The 20,144-nt window shown below is 35.2% G+C and overlaps 3 protein-coding genes across 3 annotated transcripts in view; 2 read left to right on the forward strand and 1 right to left on the reverse strand.

The window, feature by feature from the left end:
- Positions 1-3,686, forward strand: part of LOC123662359 (RNA-binding protein Pasilla) — a 90,299-nt gene extending 86,613 nt beyond the window's left edge. The window contains exon 10 of the mRNA XM_045597208.1: positions 280-3,686. Within this exon, the coding sequence (XP_045453164.1) occupies positions 280-500 (221 nt within the window). The 3' untranslated portion in view covers positions 501-3,686. The remainder of the gene's footprint in view (positions 1-279) is intronic.
- Positions 3,687-5,215: 1,529 nt separating this feature from the next.
- On the reverse strand, positions 5,216-8,112 carry LOC123662422 (putative tyrosine-protein kinase Wsck). The gene has a single exon (XM_045597265.1). It carries the CDS (start codon positions 8,110-8,112, stop codon positions 5,929-5,931), a length of 2,184 nt encoding a protein of 727 aa, XP_045453221.1. The 3' UTR covers positions 5,216-5,928.
- A 402-nt stretch (positions 8,113-8,514) lies between these two features.
- On the forward strand, positions 8,515-16,859 carry LOC123662423. Its single transcript, XM_045597266.1, has 5 exons — positions 8,515-8,718; positions 8,850-11,030; positions 11,718-11,831; positions 12,936-13,136; positions 16,430-16,859. The coding sequence occupies exons 1-5, from the start codon at positions 8,697-8,699 to the stop codon at positions 16,807-16,809; spliced, it is 2,898 nt and encodes a 965-aa protein (XP_045453222.1). The 5' UTR covers positions 8,515-8,696; the 3' UTR covers positions 16,810-16,859.
- The last annotated feature ends 3,285 nt before the right edge of the window (positions 16,860-20,144 follow it).

Raw genomic sequence — 20,144 nt, forward strand, 5'->3', positions numbered from 1 at the left:
CTGGGTCATCTGATGATTAGCGATTACCGTAGCCATAGACCTATCCCCAATCTCACCAGGAATTTTGATCACCTTACTTACCACAGGAACACACTGCTTGAAAGCAGTATTATTTAGCTTCGATCTTAGTAATGTTAATCTCCAAGATTAGAGTAGCAAATCAGTTTTCTCGATTGCCTTAAAAATAAAATTGGAACATTGAAAGAAAACGTCGAAGCAATTTATGTTGTACACATAGACAAAATATGGTCACGCTTTAAAACCAAAATACCCGGCCAGGCCCCGGCGGCCGCAGCCTGGTGGAGATCCAGCAGATGTCGGGCGCGAACATCCAGATCTCCAAGAAGGGCACGTTCGCGCCCGGCACCCGCAACCGCATCGTCACCATCTCGGGCACGCAGACCGCCATCAGCAACGCGCAGTACCTCATCGAGCAGAAGATCCAGGAGGAGGAGCTCAAGCGCACGCGCCACAACGCCATCTCCGGCCTCATGCAGTAGCGCCGCTTCTAGTCAGGCTCAGCCTCGCCCGAGCGCAGTCAGTCGGCCGACACGTAGTCACGGATATGATTTTATTGCATGTAGTTCTAGTTTTCAAGTTTCATTCGCCGCGTCGACGCGAGTACGATTGTGATAATATCCTATCACGGAAATTCCTATTCCAGACACGTTTTTATTTTTATATACATATATATATGTATCGTTCGCCGATTACGTTTTTTTTTTTTTTTTTATTGTAATTATTATTTACGAAGTTGATTTCATTGTAAATGTTACCATTGATAAGTTATTTTAGTGTACTTGACGTGTTAGGGTAAATTTGAATTTATATTGAACGTTTCGCCGCGCAGTTATACGAGCCGCGCAGCAGGGCGGCGCCCGGAGTGCAATAGTTACAGTGTTCTGTCGCCTTGTTTACAGTCGACGGTGACTAATTGTTTTCATTCCTGTTCTCGCGTGTTTAAAGATCTTTATTTTTTATACGTTTACGATATATTTGTTTTCTTCGCGTAGGATCGTTTCGTAGTCGTTCGTTTCTTCGTCGGTCTAAATTTTTCGTCTTAATGTATAAGTACAATTTTAAAATAAACGATGCATGTCCATAATAGTAGAGGAGTTATATATTTTAAAGGTTTTAATGCAGATTTCTATATATTATTCGAGAGGACAATATTAAATATTCTTATTTACAGTTACGATCTAATTAAAAGTATAGTTTATTCCCGAGCGCCGCGGTCCCGGCCGGCGCTCCGTCTCGTAGGATAATGAACATAATAATGTAAGCTGTGATCGTTACGTTTCGACATTGTCAAGGTACTTCGTCTCGGTTACGACGTAGCGTAGTTCCGAGCTCACGGAACATCCTCCGGGTGGTAGTTTTAGTTGTTCGCTTACCTCAGAAGTGCCATCGACGTAAGTAGAGGGTAGAACCGCACCGCGGTCCCACGTTGGGCGCCAGTTTCGAACTTTATGCTAGTTGATTTTACCGCGTCGCCGGCTTCGGTTCCGATCGTGGCTGAGTCGGAAACGCTCTCGGGTGACGGCCGAGCTAATTAGATCCAGTTATAATATTAAAATGTTTCCCCGGAACCGAGCCCGGCGACGCGCCACGGCGCCGATCGCCTTTCAAAAGGATTGAAGTACAAATGATTATTAAACCATAATAAATATATACGAATCGGCTTAAAACTATCGTATAGTTCGTAAGTGAAGGAATTGAGAGATGATTCTCAGTTCGGAAGTCGCAGCGACGTCGGCGACGCCGTGACCTCGAGCGGACGTGAGTTAATATTATATTAAATAAATTTAATATTATTGTTGTAATGTTACAACTGTCCAACGACATCTGATAACAAGTTGTGGTTGTTATGATCTTATATTATACGTGTGTTATGTAGGTAACATTACATCGTAGTTTCATTGAAGTAGCTAGCGTAGTGTATATTCAATCTTTAAAAATGTATTATAGATACGCTGTTCGAACTCTCTGGTGTTTTTCGACTTTCTCATCTTACTATATATTCGGGGGTAGGTGCATATTTTGTCTCGTGTCAATTATAAGGTTCTTCGCGTTCGCGACCCCGGGCGAGTCGGTCGGAGTCGGTCGTTCGCAGTCGGGACTCCGACTGGGGTTACACGGGGGTCGCGAACGGGTGGACCGGCGGGTGAACGGCGAAAGCCACCCGACGCGTATTGCCTGTCAAGTCGATTTTACAAGCTCAATTTTATTGAAAAAAAAAAGTTCTCGATTAGCCAGTACGTGTAAGTGAATACGTCAATTATTCGAAATCGATGTGTCCGAGCGGCAATCGATCGGGTCGCCAGTAGTCGTGGCCTGAGCCGGGTCTCCGCACCTGTATCTCTTCGGGTCTCATCCTCCTTCGTCGTTTGATTTGTTCTTTACAATGTTTCCGACTAACCGAATAACATTCCATCTGTTGTCTCTCTTCTCTTCCGTAAATTAGTATAAATCTTATCGAAAGCTTTACACAGATGTTAGATTGTTGAATTATTATAGATATCTAGTCGTGTTATCGCATGCCCCGGTCCCGATCGTCGATCGCAATGTAAAGAACATCTCGAAGGTTAAGAGTTATCGATTCGATTATAGTTAGTTAAATTAATCATTATTAAAGAATTAAAAACGATACATCGGGTACGTATAGATAATTTTTAATTAAAATACTGCAAAAAAAATGTTGACGTTGTTATACTGAAGTTGTTACAATATTTGAGAGTATATTATCGTGAGTGACAGACTACTGATTCTTAGTACGGTAACATTGTCAGAAGTTAAAAAAAAATGTTTGCGTGGAGAGATAATAAATAGTAAAAGTCGTCCCGCACTCGCGCCGCGGGTGGGGGGGAGGGGGGAGATATAGCGGGTAGTCCCCGCCCGCGGCCAGGACTCGATGTCGTAGGCTAAGGTAGGTTAGTAGCGCGGTGTAGGAACTTGGCTGTGCGAGTCGAACTCAACATAGCGGCCGCCGCGCGCCTCCGCGCCTCGTAATCTGTATATAATTGCATAGCATTCGTTTCATTTACGTTTCATTTACGTTCCTCCTTGCTCATTGTCATCAATTTATTAAAGACTGAGGAATCAAATCGCGCATATTGACATCGTCACGGACGCGCCCGCGTCGGTAGGGAATATTGTAATATAGCGTCACGCGCGGCGGCCGGGCCTCATCCTTTACACATGTTGAGATTGATATGTTAAACTAATTCTATTGAATTGTACCTTGTTGCGTATTATAAGTGTGTATAGACAGCGCCGACTCGGTACGTTGTATATGATATGTTGATACATTTGTTGCTGTACAGATTCAATGATGGAATTATAATATTTTATTATTATTATTATTATTAATTATTGTTTTGTTAACTTGGTTTATCGTAAACGGGTCTGCAAATGTTATGACGAGAGATAAAATTTCATTATGTTTTTAAAATGCAATGTTTTTTATTTTATTTAAAATTCGCTATATTTTAGTCAGAGTTTAATAATTGTTTAGTTGTATTGTGGAAGTGATTTTCTAATTATTGTTATTTTGCAATATCGTAAATGATAAGAGGTCAATATGAAGGTTACAATGTCTTAGTGTTAAAAGCTCGAAAACCAATAAAAGGGTACCTTGAACATTGTCTATAACTATTATATTAACATTAAATAAATGCAAAATGATTCGTGTTTGTTTCACTTAATACCTCCCTACTGCCTTACAACAAAATGTATGCAACTGAGAGTTATAAATTGAACCATATGTACACATACCGTTTATATAAACAAAATCATCTATATAATGCGTTGGTGCAGTTTATAGTGGCCCTCATGGCCATAATGCTTACTGTTCCGCGGGTTACGGGTTCGATTCACGTCTAAGTCTGGGTGTAATATTAGTATTTATATATGTATTATTTGTATATATATTTTAAAAAAAAGTTCTCACAGTCGGATGTTACACAAGCATTAAGTTGCTTATCATAGGAACAGACGACCGTGTGTGTATGTTGTAAGATATTTATTTGTTTATCATTTATAATAAATCAAACATCAGAATATCTTGTGCCTAAACTGCCGTATTACATGATATTATAATAATTAACACTATCTAAAAATGATTTCAACCCGCATTGGAGCAGCATGGTGGCATGGGTTAAGCTCTGGTCCTTCTCCTACATGAGGAATGAGGCCTATGCCCAGCAGTTGGGTGTTACAGGGTGAAGCGTAAAAATGATGACACGAGAAGAGATAGCAAGGAACCCATCAGTGGCAGGTCAATAAAACAAATATATAATCTTCGAATATTTATTAATTCATTGTGTGTAAAAGCTAAATAAATCATAAGATGAGATTCATATAAAAATATATATGGACGGCTTTATAATATAAAGGTGTAAAAAACTACAGAAAGAAACAATAATAAATTCTTGATAACTAGGTACAAATGGAATGTTAATACATTTAGAGATTCTTAAGTCGTGACTGATATCCTTACAATAAAATTACATAAAAATGCACTGTTTGTGCGCCTCTACGTCTATGAAATAGTTGTCTTTTAAAATGTCATATGTGCAACTTAAGATTTTATGACCTAATTATTTTCCTAACAGACCAAAGTCCATTTGAACTAAATTTATACATTTTTGAATATCATATCAAAAATTGACCGCTCCAGCGGGATTCGAACCCGCGTCTCCGACTGACCGACGCGGTCAATTTTTGATATGATATTCAAAAATGTTTAGAAGTCCTAATGTGTGGGTACACAAAAATAAAATCGTACATATTAAATTTATACAGTTAAAACATTAAAATTAGACATTAGTTAAATCCTATACAACTTTAAAGCTCTACTATTGATATACTACAAATAATTGTCTAATTAAAAAAAAGTTATGCCCAGTAGGACTTGAGATGTGGTAACATGATTATTTTATTTGATTTTGTGTCCAGCTTTCGCTATTAATCTTTATTATATTACTTTAAAAGGAGAGAAAATTATTTGTCATCAAAAAGCAAAAAAGAAATGTTTGCCCGAAAATAGCTTTGAAGCCTCAACAATTGTCATAACCATTTTCAGACGAGAACTATGTTACTATAAAAAAAAAAAAAAAAAAATATAAAAATCATTAGAGTTACCACTTAAAATAAAACTACAGTCTTCATAAATTTTTGTAGCAATGAAAATAACAAATATAAAAAAAGTGTAAAGTTGCTGTCTCTAATTTTTCTTTATTAGCTGCCTTTTTATATATTTTAATTTTTTTTTCTAATAGCAAAGCTTGAGAACTAAACTACAAGCTTTAATAAAAAAATTCAAAAATATATTTTTATATCAAGTAACTTAGTTCAGATCAATAAATTCAACATTATATCTTGTAATATACTTAAATATTGCTTTAAGATTTCCCTATAATACTCTTATTAAGTACTTATAATTAAAATGGAATGTTAAAATTAAAAAAATGAATTAAAACGAAATATTACACAAGTCAAATTAACCTAATAGTACATGACAGTATTTGTATTCAAAAACGAATCTTTGGATTTAATGTTTTCACTTAACAAGAGAAACATTATTACATGTATTTAGAAGACTATACAATAGAAATGGGAATTTTGGAGGCAATTTTCAAAACTAAGCAAGTCCAGTTTTTCACAACTCAACCTAGAATGTTTGAGAGTAAACTTGTATGTTAAAGGTTATTTTTAAACTTTGGACAAACTTGAACATATTTTCTATTTAATTTGCATTATATTAGACTGTGTGCTGTTTGAAAAATATAAAGTGGTTCCAATCTTTAATAAGTTTTAGTTGACCACATTTGCAATATACCTCCTGATTACATATCAATTTGAATAAAATATTTTGTCCAACATTTCTAAAAATAATCTTTAATGGTACAGTCAGTATTAATGATAATCCTATGAAAGTATTTCAAACTGTGGCACGTGTGGTTCATAGTTATATCCATTATAATGAGTGAAACTTAGACATCTAGTGGCCGGGCCTTCCGCAAAAGGTGTCAGTTCATTCAAAAGAGATGAGAAACTAGGTCTTTCATCAGGATCAACTTGCCAGCACTGCAAACACAATTGGAACAGCTCGTCACCTACATATGACGGTTGCGAGGGTCTCATTCCCCTTAGAACTCTAGCTGCAACATCCTTGTTACCAGTGGATGCATATGGTGTAGCTCCTATTGTTAAAACTTCCCACACAAGGATGCCATATGACCAGACATCAGCTTTGAGGTTAAATCTATTCTGTCTAAGCATTTCATGTGAAGTCCATCGAGTATAGTCAGGAGTTTCATGGAGTGGTCGAATGTGAGACAGACCAAAACCAGACACTTTTGCAACACCATTATCCCCTATCACGATATTCCGACAACTCAATTTTTTATGAGCAATTTTTTTACTTTGCAAATATTCCATTCCACAGGCTACCTCCTGGCAAATTTGGAGTGCTTTCTTTTCAGAAATAAGGCAGAATTTATTATTTTGAAGATCTCTATGTCTGCTCTGTAGCAACATTTCCTTAAGAGTAATTTTAGTATCCTGTAAAACTACAAAAAGTGAAGTGCTTGTTTCACAAATACCAATTAAGGATATAATGTTGTCGTGTTCATTTGACTTAATAAGCAAATCTAGCTCTTGCAACATTAGTTTTTTGTCAGGTTTCTCTAGCTCTCTGTCTGATATCACCTGGATGAGCCCAGAAGTCTGAGCACCATGCTGCTGCACTTTACCTTTTGTGAATTTCCCATAACTTCCTAATCCTACTACACATGAGATATCTATATTAATGAGATTCCTTGGAATATTCCATAGCTTGCGTTTTAAATTACCATAATAATCTACCCTTTCATCTTCGTCTTGCAAAAACCCTGAGTTTTCAATCTCCAAGCATGGTTCACTGAGACTCAATGGCATGGCTTGTGAGCCGCGTTCTCGTCTGACCATATGGATCCTCTTGCGAAGTATTATCAGTAGTCCAATGCCAATCAATAGCAGCACAATACCTATAGCAATAGCTGCTCCTAAAGCTACAACCATGGGTGAAACTTGTTCCGGCTCATTTATGTTGAGTATTATTTTCTTAGTTGATTCAGCATATCTTATTTTTTTGACATGATTTTTCTCACTCACAATACCAAGGGAAACTTCGATATCATTTGTTAGTGGTAACGGTGCATTGTAAAACCCATTGTATGTGATCTCATCACCAATTATAAAGTTATTTTTAATGTCATCTGGGTCTAACTCTGCTGTTATATAATATGGAAGCCCTTGCTCTTTAGCATATGTATAGTTGCCTAAATTGTCTGTAATGAAACCCTGCTGATACAGCTCTATTGACACAACTACCCTATACATAGAAACGGGTCCGTTAACATTTTTTGCTGGTGGAATGTGCACCAACATCTGGTCTCCGTGTCTCTCTAACATTTCAATATCCGGAGGGCTCGGGTTTGGTGTGCCAATAATAGTTTCAGCTTTCATAGTAATATTTGCACCTAGTTCTTCATAATTTTCAGCTGCGACACTTATGCTGTATGTGGAGCCTGGCTGAAGGTTTGGTAACTCGGTTTGAAATGTTTCATTAGACACCCTCCACTCGAGAGGTATAATTACAAAATCTGCATAAGTGTGGATTATAGTTGCAGTAATAATGTACCCAGTGACACGTGTGAATGCTTGTGGAGCCGTCCAGAGCACTCGCAAGGTTGTTTCGGTTATATTAACTATGTCTATCGACATGGGTGGACCAGGCGCGGTGACTTCAGTATCATAAACGCTGGCTGCGTTATCACCGCCACATTTTTGAGTCTCATTTTTTGGACAGGGAGTATCACACGAGTCTTCTCCTAGCTTAAAATGACCGGGATCGTTAGCACAAAAGCATGTAGACTCGTTTCCAATTAGAGCGTATTTATAATACACTTGTTCGCAACCAGATAAACATACGTCAACAGACTGACCTGTGTGAGTGTTAAGCACGTCGTCTTTGAGCTTGTAGCAACCGATGTAGTCGCCACGATCACTAGATATGTATTTAGCATACAATAATATTACCGCTGCAAAGATTACACACGGGCGTTCCATTGTTGATGACTTCACCTATACATTGTGTTTCAAAAACTCCTTCCTTGTTATAAGTATATAAAAATTAATTATTGCATGTAAAGGTTCACAATTTTACAATTTGTATTTGAAAAAAACCGTTTAATCAATAAATCAGGACGCGGAACTGGACCGCATTTCGGTTATTTATTTTGACATTTTCCTTTAATTTGTCACTTATGACATCAGACTAGGGATGCACGGACTCCAATTATAATACAACACAACGGTACATTACATTGTACATTCGTACATTGCTTCCGCTTTCAACTACAGTTTTAAGAACAGTAATATTGTTATTTATTAAATAATCATTAAAAGATAACTATTAGAATTAAATATTTTAGTATTTGTAAGTAGTCTGCCCGCCATTAAAAATTTAAAATGAATACCATCTTATCTTATGTATTAAAGAATGGCAACTAATTTCTTGGCATCAAACTTTGACAGTAATTTTGAAATACAAAAACGTTAATAAACGAACTAAAAGTAATAAGTAAACAAATTTAGTTTATTTGCAATTAGATGGAAAGTTCGTGACTTTTTAACAAATAAAGTTTAATAAAATGTCTACGAGATCTGGAAAAAGTAAGTACAGTTCGATCTTTGATAACATTGTCAATTAAATAATAATGAGAAGTTACATGTATTGTATGGGAATTGTTTATGTTTGAAAATATAAGTTAAACCAGTGATATGCATTTTATTTTTAATTACAGGAATTCATAGCATAGCTAATGAGAATGTAGAAAATATCTTTGAGTCTAAAAGTGATAGGAACACTCGTAGCAAGCGGCAGAAGATCGAAAATGATTTGCCATTCACGGAAAAGAAACGAAAGAATTACGTGAGATATCCTTCGGAAGAAAATGTAGCTAACATTGAAAAAATAGCACCGAGCGTACCTAAATTGAGGAGACATACGCTAAAAGAACAGAATATTCTCGCAACTGATTCCGAAACTTCTAACGACGAAAGGAAAACTGTGCGTTCAACCCGTCGTACTAAAATAAATGAAGAGGAATTAGAAAACACTGAAACAAAAGTAGAAAAAGTAGCCACAGAGAAAAAGCAAAAGGGTAAAAAGAAGAGTGTAAAACCAATAGTCACAGAAGAAAATAATGAAAATATTCCCCAAATAAAAATTTCCAAAAAAAAATCCAACAAAAAGAAGAGTAAAAAAAAGTCAAACTCTATAGTAGTCGAAGAAATTCATGACAATGTAGATAATAAGAATTTAAATAATAGTAAAGCTTCTAATGATTCATTTCACAGTGCTCCTGGTAGCCCGACTTCTATTCCTTCTGCGGAAGAGCCCAGTAGTGGTATATCAGATAATAAGTTGAGAAAGAATAAAAAACATGATATCGTGGAGTCTAACATTTTAGCTGAGAAAACTAATAGAAAAAGGAAAATAACCATAGAAATGGAATGTGATGCTAATAATGATGACATTAAAGATGATTCAAACCAAAAGTTGTTAAGTAATCCTGATCATAAATCCATCACAAATCAAGCTAATGTTAGTAATGAAAAAGCACAAGAAAAGGATGAATTCAACGAAAGTATTGAAATAAGTTTTAAAAACAAAAAACGTGCAAACAAAAAATCAAAGAGAGATAAAACTGACGCATCATTTGAGATCGACAACGCTAATGAAGAACTGATCACTTCGAAACTTAACAATACTGACACTAAACATTCAAGTCCTAGAATTGCAACAAATTTCAACACCACTTTTGATAAAGAAAGTTGTCAATCAGATATAGACGTAATTAAAATCACATCAAGTGCTTCTAAAAATAAAAGAAAATCTAGTATTAAGAATTCAACATACGATAAAATTGATAATCAATCGATTATGAACTTAGATGTCACCTTTGAGAAAGAATCTCAATCAAAGGCGGAAAATTTTCTTGCAAGCAATACAACAGCTGAGCTTAAAGATTCAAGCAATTCAAAAGATTCTTTTATACAAAATAATACAATAACACTGAACAACACATATGATAAAAACTCTAAAACAGAAATAATTGCTAACTCTCTTAACACTACTTTTGACAAACCAACTAAACTAGACACAACTTTTGACAAAAATCTCAAGAAAGATTCCATTGACCAATCTCAAATGAATCCGCAAGCAAAATCATCCCTAATTAGCTCGGACACGACGGAAAGTTCAACAATAAATATAACAGACGACAATTCACATGTTAGCTTAACAAGCGACGAGTCCAAAACAGAAAACATTTTAAATACAACACCGGTATTGATAGAAAGTAGTATGGATGACTCGAGTGTAGTTAACAATGAACTTACAACAGAAACTAAGAAAACGCCACTGAAAAGACAGGGAACATTCACAGAAATTACTAAAGATTCTCCTTTGAACCGCGGTAAGGAAACCAAACCGATTACTCCGTTAAAGAGAGACATAACATTTACAGAAAGCGACATCACTCCTAAGAAGAATACACCTGACTCTAAACATAATCCAAGAAGATCATCTATAAATACACCTCAATCTACAAAGAAAATATCCACGACTAAACCAGAAACACCTCTTAAACGTGAAGGGACATTTACAAAAGATAGTCCAGACGTCACAATGTCTCCGAAACTTAAAAACCAGTTGACACCAAGACGCAAGTCATTACCGTCTCCGGGCTGCACTCCGTTCCCTCACTCTAAAAGCTCTAGCAAAGAAAAGAGCGTTTTAAACTTAACCCGGTCGATAGAAAAGTCTAGAAGGTCGTCGGTAGCAGATGTACCGCCGAGAATGACGAAAGTAATGTTCTGCAGTCCTGTCAATAATCCAGTCGTTGTGTCTCAAATGAAGGGAAAAGTTATCAAGTCAAATTTAAAAGGATCAAACAAGAGTTTTATATTTGATGATAGCGGTAAGTTCATTTTATTATATTGTTTAAGATATAAAATTTGTATTTTTCTTTGCAATTAATTTGTACTTTTTTGACCGTTTACATGGTTGAATAATTATTTGATATTTTTGTGTTGAATATACTTGATGAAAAATCTCTACTAATATTATAAATGTGAATGTAAGTTTGTTTGTTACGCTTTCACGCGAAAACTACTTAACCGATCATTGTGAAAGTTTGTACACATATTCTTGGAGGTATTAGAAGTAACATAGGATACTTTTTATAATTATTCGATGCTTTTTAATATAAATTCAATGCTAGCGAAGCCGCGGCTCAAAGCTAGTATTGATATATTTAACAATTTAATATTAAAATTCATAAAAAATCGTTTAATTAATCAACTTGTTGTTTTTTAAAAGGTAACAGAAACTGGTTTCAAATAATTTAGATAAGAATACAAATATGGAAATATTAATTTGACGACGTGTTAGCGCAGCGGTCACAGCACTGACTGTTGCGTTGGCGGTCGCGGGTTCGATCCCCGCACATGACAAATATTTGTATTGGCCATACATGTTTGTCGTGGTCTGATCGTTTGTGCTTGTGTATTGTGTTTCCGGACCCCCAACACAGGAGATAATCCTACTAGGGGCCGTTAATTGTGAAGTGTTTATTATTTATTTATGGGTAGTAATAACTCGTCAGACTGCCGGCCGGCCCGCAAGCGTTCGCACACGCACAGCGAGGCGGACGGCGAGCGTACCGCACAGCTGCGCTCCGCTCAGCGCTTGTCGCGCTCGCGCACCGCCAGTGCTACAGGTCACTTGTATTTATTAACCGATTTCCAAAAAGGAGGTTTTCAATAGGGGATCGGACAGTAATTCGATTAAAATCTATAATGTACTTAGATAAAATAAATATACTGTTTTACGATTATTATTTATCGAATAATAATTAAATATAATTTGTTAAAATATATGAAAATGAAGAAGTGAAATGTTGTCATTAACAATATTTTTAATCTGTACTGAAACACCGACTACAGTACGTGACGTCATTTGTAGGATCAAGCATTGGCCGCGTTCCACTAAGCGTCCGCAACGCTCGCATCATGTTTTCACCATGCCGCCATATTGCGAGCACACAGCTGACGCCTGACACTTAACAACGCCCAAATATACGTTCCGTTTATAAAATTCGCCCACAACGCCCGCGGCATTTTTTACTTTAGTGGAACGCCAATTTTAGCGGTCGTGATCGATGGCGTTGTGGGCCTTTGGTGGAATGCGCCCATTGTTTTGGGGTACAAATGACGTCACGTGCTATCAGTAAACGTGGCCTTTTGGCGGGATTTTTAAACAAACAATATTAAAACATGATTTTGAGTACCTAAAAGGCTATAAGTAAATAAAATTTTATTTTTTATGGAAATAAGTATCCATAAAGATTAATTTAAAACGCTTTCTGAAAATTAGTCTGATCCCCTATTCGATTGTATTTTTTTAACTTATTTTATCTAAGAACTTTTAACTGGGCGGGACCGATTTTGACTCCTAACGGCGTTCTTTCAAATGGCCGGCTTTGAAGATCTAACAGATCACTTTCGGAGTGAAAAAAAATTAGCCTATTTTTAAATTTCTACAAAATCTCCCATTTGAAGGAACGTGATTAGGACACTGTATATGTATTTTCATTGAATGTCACTATTTAGTTAATTTAAAAAAAAAACAATAATATCCTAACGCCATCTTTGGGGCCTGTGGATAAGCGTGTAGTTGCTAGCACAGCGCCCTCTATTTTCCTTTCGACCCCAGTTATAAGAGCCTCGTCGATATACAGATTGTATCTCCGATAAATCTACGTTAAAATATCTACATACAGTACATTTATAATTATAACATAAATAATATTGCGCATATCCAGCTCGTCTCCAAGACACCTCACCGGCTAAAAAGCCCACTAAGGAAGCTCGTCGAACCAAGTTACCCAACTTCGCCGCTCTGCATAAGAAGCAGTTTGCTCGCATGGAGTCGCTGGACGAGTGTGTGATGAGGAAGGCCAAGCGGGCGAAACTGCTTCTCACGCCCAACACCGCCTCCAAAACACTCCGGACCAGCCCTAAAGGTACATTACCTACTAATTGTATGTCGACGACCGCTCTGTTGTAATGGTGCGTGTGCCGTGTCGGCGGTACCTAAATACCAACGGTCGCGGGTTCGATTCCCGCTCCCAGTGGATATTTGTGATACAAATATTTATATCTGGTCTGGTTATTAGTCCTTGTGGGTCTCCCCATCGTGCCTCGGAGAGCACGTTACGCCGTCGGTCCCGGTTGTTATCATGTACGTTACTCGTAGTAGGGAATATATCTGTCAACTCGCATTGGAGCAGCGTGGTGGATTAAGCTCTGATCCTTTTCCTACATGGGGAAAGAGGCTTATGCCCAGCAGTGGAATATTACAGGCTGTAGCGTATAAGCAAATGGATAAAAACCATGTCTAGTTCGGATCTTAGACTATAACATATAATTCGAAATGGACGTGTTATTGTGATCACACAGCGCCATCTCTTGGAGCATCTATTGATTCGTATAAGTTAATATTAATTTTGTATGGAATTAGAATTTTATTTTTATTATGCTTTATATTCTATATCTGCAGTAAAAAAAATATATTGTTAAATATAGCAGCAAATACGCGATTCTTTTAGCTTGCTCATAGAATCTAGGTTCTCGTTAGGCTACAAAATGTCATTCTATGACACGTGAAAACAATGGTTATCAAAACTCTGCACCTGTAAAACTATAATTGATGGTTTAGTCATAGATAAAAAGTAGTGAATGAGTGTGTTAACCTACTCATAATTTTATCTATGAGTCATTATATTATACATACATATTTCGCTATTTGGCGTGGCGATTGATAAGGAAAAATATTTCATTAATTTCCAGTCCAAAATTCCATTTTGATCTTGCTTACTGGATAGAATTTTGATTTAAACATTACCTAAATGTGACACAGTAGGTGAGGTTAGAGATAAACCAACCTTTTTTATATGTATATATATGGTATGGTATGTATAGGTCGGTAAACAAGCGTATGGCTCACCCGATGGTAAGCGATTACCGTAGCTTATAGACGCCAGCAAAACTGGAAACATCGCAAGCGCGTTGCCGACCCAATCCCCTGTTCCTCCCAGGACCTCTGGTCACCTTACTCACTTACAGGAGCACAACACTGCTTAAAAACAATATTATTTGTTAGACTAATAAAAACTATTTATACTAATATTATAAAGCTAAAGAGTGAACGCGCTAAGCTCAAGAGCTGAAAATTGAAAAAAAAATCTTTATGTGTAGGATAGTCCATTTACCGAGATCAGGTATATAATATACGTTATATATGTACGTTTTTCTTATCTTAAGTTGACGCGAGACAAACCGTGGGGCTCAGCTAGTTTCTTTTATATCAATATTACGGTACATATATAATTGTATATTTTATATCATTATATATCACCGTTATTTGGCTTCAAGAGCAATTTTGATTATCAATGTTTTATCAGTCAATTATTTAGCTTCCGATAACATTTTGTGTACACCAGCTACCAACTGTGCAAAATTATCGCATTTTTTTTTGCGGAAATGAACGACAATTATTTTGCTTGATTTTGGTTGTCAGCGCATTTAAACTTTTCCCAAAAGTAACCAGATGAGCAATACCGGATTTAAAAACAACCGCTCTGGTGTAGTGGTGCATGAAGTCGCCTAAAACATCTACGGTATGCGGATCCGATAACAACCGCTGTAGGTGGTAACAACTGGTGTAGTGGTGCATGAAGTCGCCTAAAACATCTACGTCTACGGGTTCGATTCTCGCTCGAGATGGATATTTGTGTTTGAACAAATAATCCTTTCTTTGGATGTCTGACCTTGTGGGTCTCCCCACCGTGTCTCGTAGAGCAAGCTAAAGTATTGGTCCCTGTAGTTATCATGTACACCTGATAACGATCGTTACTCATAGTAGGGACTATATCCACCAACCTGCCAGCCCAGCGTTTTTTGGCGTGAACTTGTAGAGGTCTATGTCCAGCAGTGGACTGCGATAGGCTGAAGTGATAAAGTGATGAACGCCGCATTGGAGCAGCGTGGTGGCTTAATCTCTGATCCTTCTCCTACATGGAGAAAGAGGCCTATTCTCAGCAGTTAGCAGCAGCATGTTACAAAAATGCATGCAATACCGGATAATATATAACCATATATAAATAACCTCTCAAATAAATATAAAATTGTTATACATCTATAAAACCAAATTCAGAAGTTATTCAATTTTTCAATGTGTTTGCTATCATGTCGGCGTAGTAGTAGACCCTATCCCTAATCTTCCAAGGAGCTCTGGTCACCTTACTACATGAAAATAACACTGCTTAAAAGCAGTATTACTTAGCTGTGATCTTCTGTGAGGTCGAGCTACTGCCTCAATAGGGCTGCTCCATATTTTGAGCAAGAAATTTCCTGCCGTGCCCTACCTCAGTTACCTCAATCTTTACCCAAAATTATTTTTACGTTCTTAATAAAAGGTTATTAAAGTTGTTTGTTCGCTTATCTCTAAGCACACGTGTGAACTAATTATCTTATCTTGAAACAAATAATGCCAGACGCTTCCCCGTTCAAACTTTAATTACAAATAATGTAATGTTATAAAAATTCACGTTTTCTTTTATCTTTTATCTAGGTGACGCTTACCTGTTGCCGTTGTTTTGTAAATAACTAGACGTCTTATTTGGTTTTACTTGTGTTTTTATATTGCAACTGCTGCGTTGGAAGGTGTTTATAACATTTTTTTAGACGACTCTGTCGGAAAACGAGCGTAAGTTGCAGCTGATGGCAAGCGATTAGTGTAACTTACTGACGCCTGCAACACCAGAAGTATCGCAAGCGCGTTGCCGACCCTACCCCCAATTCCCCCCAGGAGCATTGGTCATCTTACTCACCACAGGAACACACCACTGCTTGAGATCAGTATTATTTAGCTGTGATCTTCTGTAAGGATGAGATACTTCCCCAGACGGGGTGTTCCATATTTTAGGCAGTACATATCCTGCTGTCCCCTGCATCAATGAATTACTTGTTTGTATGGTATTTTTTTCATTGCGTCTATATAATGATGAAATATTTATCAAAATCTGTTTGGTAGTTTCAGATGACATCTTAACTATTATATACATATAGACAAGATTATATGTCTATATATTACTTTTATATAAGTAGATTTAGATAAATATAAAAAAGTGTATTTTTTTTTCAGTTATATTCCATACGCTATCAATTTTACTGTATTTGTCACATGATATGACTTTATATAATTTATGTAGTTTGTAATCTTGACATTTTTATGTAACTAACAATATACTTTCAGATATTCATCCTCAAAATTCAAAGGAAGTTCCAGCTGATCCACAAAAGAAAGAAACACCGAAATCAAAACAGCCAGAACCAAATCCAGGGTTCACGAGATTTGGTTTCAAGCTGAACCTCGATGTAAACCCCTTCAGCATCCCTCCGAAGAATGAAGTGAAAGAAAAACAAGCTGTATTAAAAAGACAAGTAACTCTGCCGTCTCTAGCGGGAGCGACAAATCTTCGGCGGGAAATCGCAAAGCAAGCTGTTATGAGGGAAAAATCATTTACAGAAAAGCGTTATACGAACAGAGATGAGAATAGGACTGTAATTAAAGGTGTACGGACAAACAGACGGTTCGAACTTCAAATGAAAATGAGAAATATTAATAATCAATAAGTTTGTCTATTATTTTTTTGTTTTAATTGATTAAATTATGTTTACTAACACATCGTCTTTATTATATAAACAAATTTTAAGTATCGGATAAAGTATATTCGTTACTGTGCTGGATAAACTTTGGCCACAACAGTGAAACATACGCTGAAATTAAAAGTAAAATCTATTACAATTTTGACATTATATAACTCCAAATATAAATATATATACAAGGATTATAATGCAACTAATCAATACTGTAATTGAGTGTACGCGTAAGTGTAGAACTTAAAGTTTAAATAAAATATAAAAATTAACAGAATAAAATTAATATTTTTTCTAATTTTAAGGAGACTTTTTATTATTCTTTAATATTTTTCATGGTTAAGCTATTAATTAACATTTAACACACAAATAATTGTTTAAAATTAATACAAGTACTAACTTTAGTCATTAATTTTTCTATGAAACAAAATATAAAGCAATTTTTTACATAATTGCGTTCATTGTGAAGATAAAATGGGAATGGATATATGAAAACGGAAATTATTAACTTAATATTCGACTATACAAAAGAGTGATTCAATTTAAATTTGTGTCATAAATGTAAAACATTATAATGTAAAAACAGATTTCAACATTTTGAAAGTTTAAATTACAGGTTCCCAAAGAGTCGTTGTTTCCCCAGTTGATTCTATTACCTTTAAGAAGGTTCTATAGTAAGCAGACTTGGCGACAAATATTATGCAATATATGTATAGAAAATAATTTCTTTTTCATTTTGAAGTTAATTTAAGCGGGACAAATGTTTTGGTACAAATATTATTAAGCTAAAGAATTAATTTGTTAGTTTAAACGCGCTAGTCTCAGGCACTACTGTTTTGTATTAAAAAAATAATTTTGTGTTTGATAGTGCATTTACCGGGAAAGACTAAAGTTATCAAATATTTTAACGGTTTTTTTTTTCTAAAATTAACGCGGAAGAAACCTCGAAGCACAGATTCAATATAATTAATTAGTTTTAAAAACGTTAACTAGAGCTAAAAAAATAGTTGATTAATCGAATTGAAAAACTTTGAAAAGCTATGACTGCGATTCAAATTACTTTATTTTTTATCTAATTATACTTCCGTTATTACACAGTAATAGATACATAGTTACACAGATAATATCTTTAATACAATAATACAATAAATAACATAAAACACTAATTTAGGCGAAATAGTTTGTAAATAATCTGTTTTATCACTATCTGTACGGTAAACATGGAACTTTATTCTTTTAAACAGTAGACTAATAAATAATTATTTAATTTCATAAATAAACTTTATGTATATATACTTATTTCAGACTAGCCTGTTGGCGCAGTTTGTAAAGACCCTACTTTCTGCTCTGAGGGTTGTGGGTTCGAATCCCCCGCCAGTCTGGGTGTAATATATATATATTTATATACGTATTATTTGTATGTATGTTCATCGAAAAAAAAATGTAGCTATACCACTCGGCTGTTACCTACAATACAAGCATTAAGTTGCTTACCGTAGGAACAGACAACCGTGTGTGTATGTTGTAGATATTTATTTGTTTATATGTAATTATTTATTTCGTGTGTGTATTTTAGTGTTGCACAAAGAAATACATATGTATGATGGAAATTATGTATACCTATGTATTAAACAATTGCTATGTATTACATAACATTTAAAAAAATTTGGTTACTTTGTAGTATTATTATTATTTTAATAAACAATTGCTATGTATTATATAACATTTACAAAAATATGGTTACTTTGTTGTATTATTATTATTATTATTATTATTATTTTAATTAATCATGAATACTATTTTGGCGTGACATTAATGTTTAGTTTTCATTTTTCATTTTGGCAACTACTAAAGACTTGAATCATGAAAATAGATTTCTTTCCAAGTTTTGTTAGTTTCGTTGACCTCTGTTATAAATTACATACACGAATGCTCTGTATATTTTACAAGACCTTGTGTTTCAATATTTCACGCTTGTTTAGATTCAACCAGGAACACGTAGCGGTAAGCAGGCACGTGTTAGTTGTCATGTATTAAATTATTAAGAATTAATTATTTATTTATTAAAGCCCGGTTCCTATGTTTAACCATTAGTTTTTTCATCGTCATTCATCATCATCGAACCATTCAATTTTTCGAACATAATTGTCATGATTGACGTGTTTTTAAAACGTCACGTAAAATATTTGTTTTATAAATATAGAAAATGGGTTAGGTTAATAAAAAACAAGAAGAATACCATTCGTAATGCATGAAACGGTTTTATAAGCGTCAAATAAAATAAAAAAAGTTTTAATTATAATAAATCAGCTTTTACCCGCGGCTTCGATCGCATTGATTTTTTTTAAATAAAAAAGTATCCTATCGTACTTCTAATATCTCCAAGAATACCTATGTGTACAAAGTTTCACAATGTCGGTTAAGTAGTTTTCGCGTGAAAGCGTAACAAACAAACTTACATTCACATTTATAATATTAGTAGGGATTACGAGATTCAATATCCATTATCATTTCTTTTGACAGTTTAAATTTTTACTTCAACTCTATAACTTTATAAAGTACTCAATTAAACCTTGTTTGATCTTTGTTATATGAAAAGTTTATTAATTCGAAACTTTTTTAATATTCTCTCTTGTTCTGACTTGCTCACACTAATGTTTTGTCATAAGTATTTAGTTATGTTACAAGGTAAAATAATTTTTCTTTTTTTTTTCTTTTATAACAATAGATATTATATACATAAAACTATTTCGCCTTTAATTTAATTTTTTTTTAATATATTGTTTAAAAAAATTACATTTCTAGAAATCGTGAATAATATAGAGTAATTAGGGGTAACCGTGCGCAGTGGGTAAGTGAGCGCACCGTGTATATCTCCGGAATGAGGTGCGCGGGAGGGGTGGTTTGTTTGAGTGAAAGAAAGACACCGTAGCGGCCAACTAATTGTGACATGACATTGCACCGCATGGTGTTTTATTCACTTCTGATGCGTTTTGAACTAAATTTATTAGTTTCATTGGTAATTTTTGGCATTTTGGAAACTCGTGTTGCATCTATGTTTTGAATCCAGTAAAGGTAAGTCATATTTTGCTTGATAATAAGCATATTGTAGTAGATTTGTGAAAAATAATATTCAGGTTATGTTCGCTGCCTAAACCTGTATCAACATTTATTTGTATTTTGACTTCCTGGGGAAAGTGTGCGCGGGTAAGTGTGCGCACGCGTACAGTTACCCGTGCCTTCATAAATTTTTAGATGGCATTATTCCTTATATGATTTACAAATAAAATTCTAATTACACCTCTTGAAGG

This window comes from Melitaea cinxia, chromosome 18 (assembly GCF_905220565.1).
Source record: "Melitaea cinxia chromosome 18, ilMelCinx1.1, whole genome shotgun sequence".
Classification (NCBI taxonomy): domain Eukaryota; kingdom Metazoa; phylum Arthropoda; class Insecta; order Lepidoptera; family Nymphalidae; genus Melitaea; species Melitaea cinxia.

Coding starts and splice junctions, on each gene's coding strand:
- LOC123662422 (XM_045597265.1), bottom strand. CDS start 8,112: ATGGAACGCCCGTGTGTAATCTTTGCAGCGGTAATATTATTGTATGCT.
- LOC123662423 (XM_045597266.1), top strand. CDS start 8,697: ATGTCTACGAGATCTGGAAAAA. Junction 11,031..11,717: donor TTTTATATTTGATGATAGCG/GTAAGTTCATTT, acceptor ATAACTCGTCAG/ACTGCCGGCCGGCCCGCAAG. Junction 13,137..16,429: donor ACTCCGGACCAGCCCTAAAG/GTACATTACCTA, acceptor ATATACTTTCAG/ATATTCATCCTCAAAATTCA.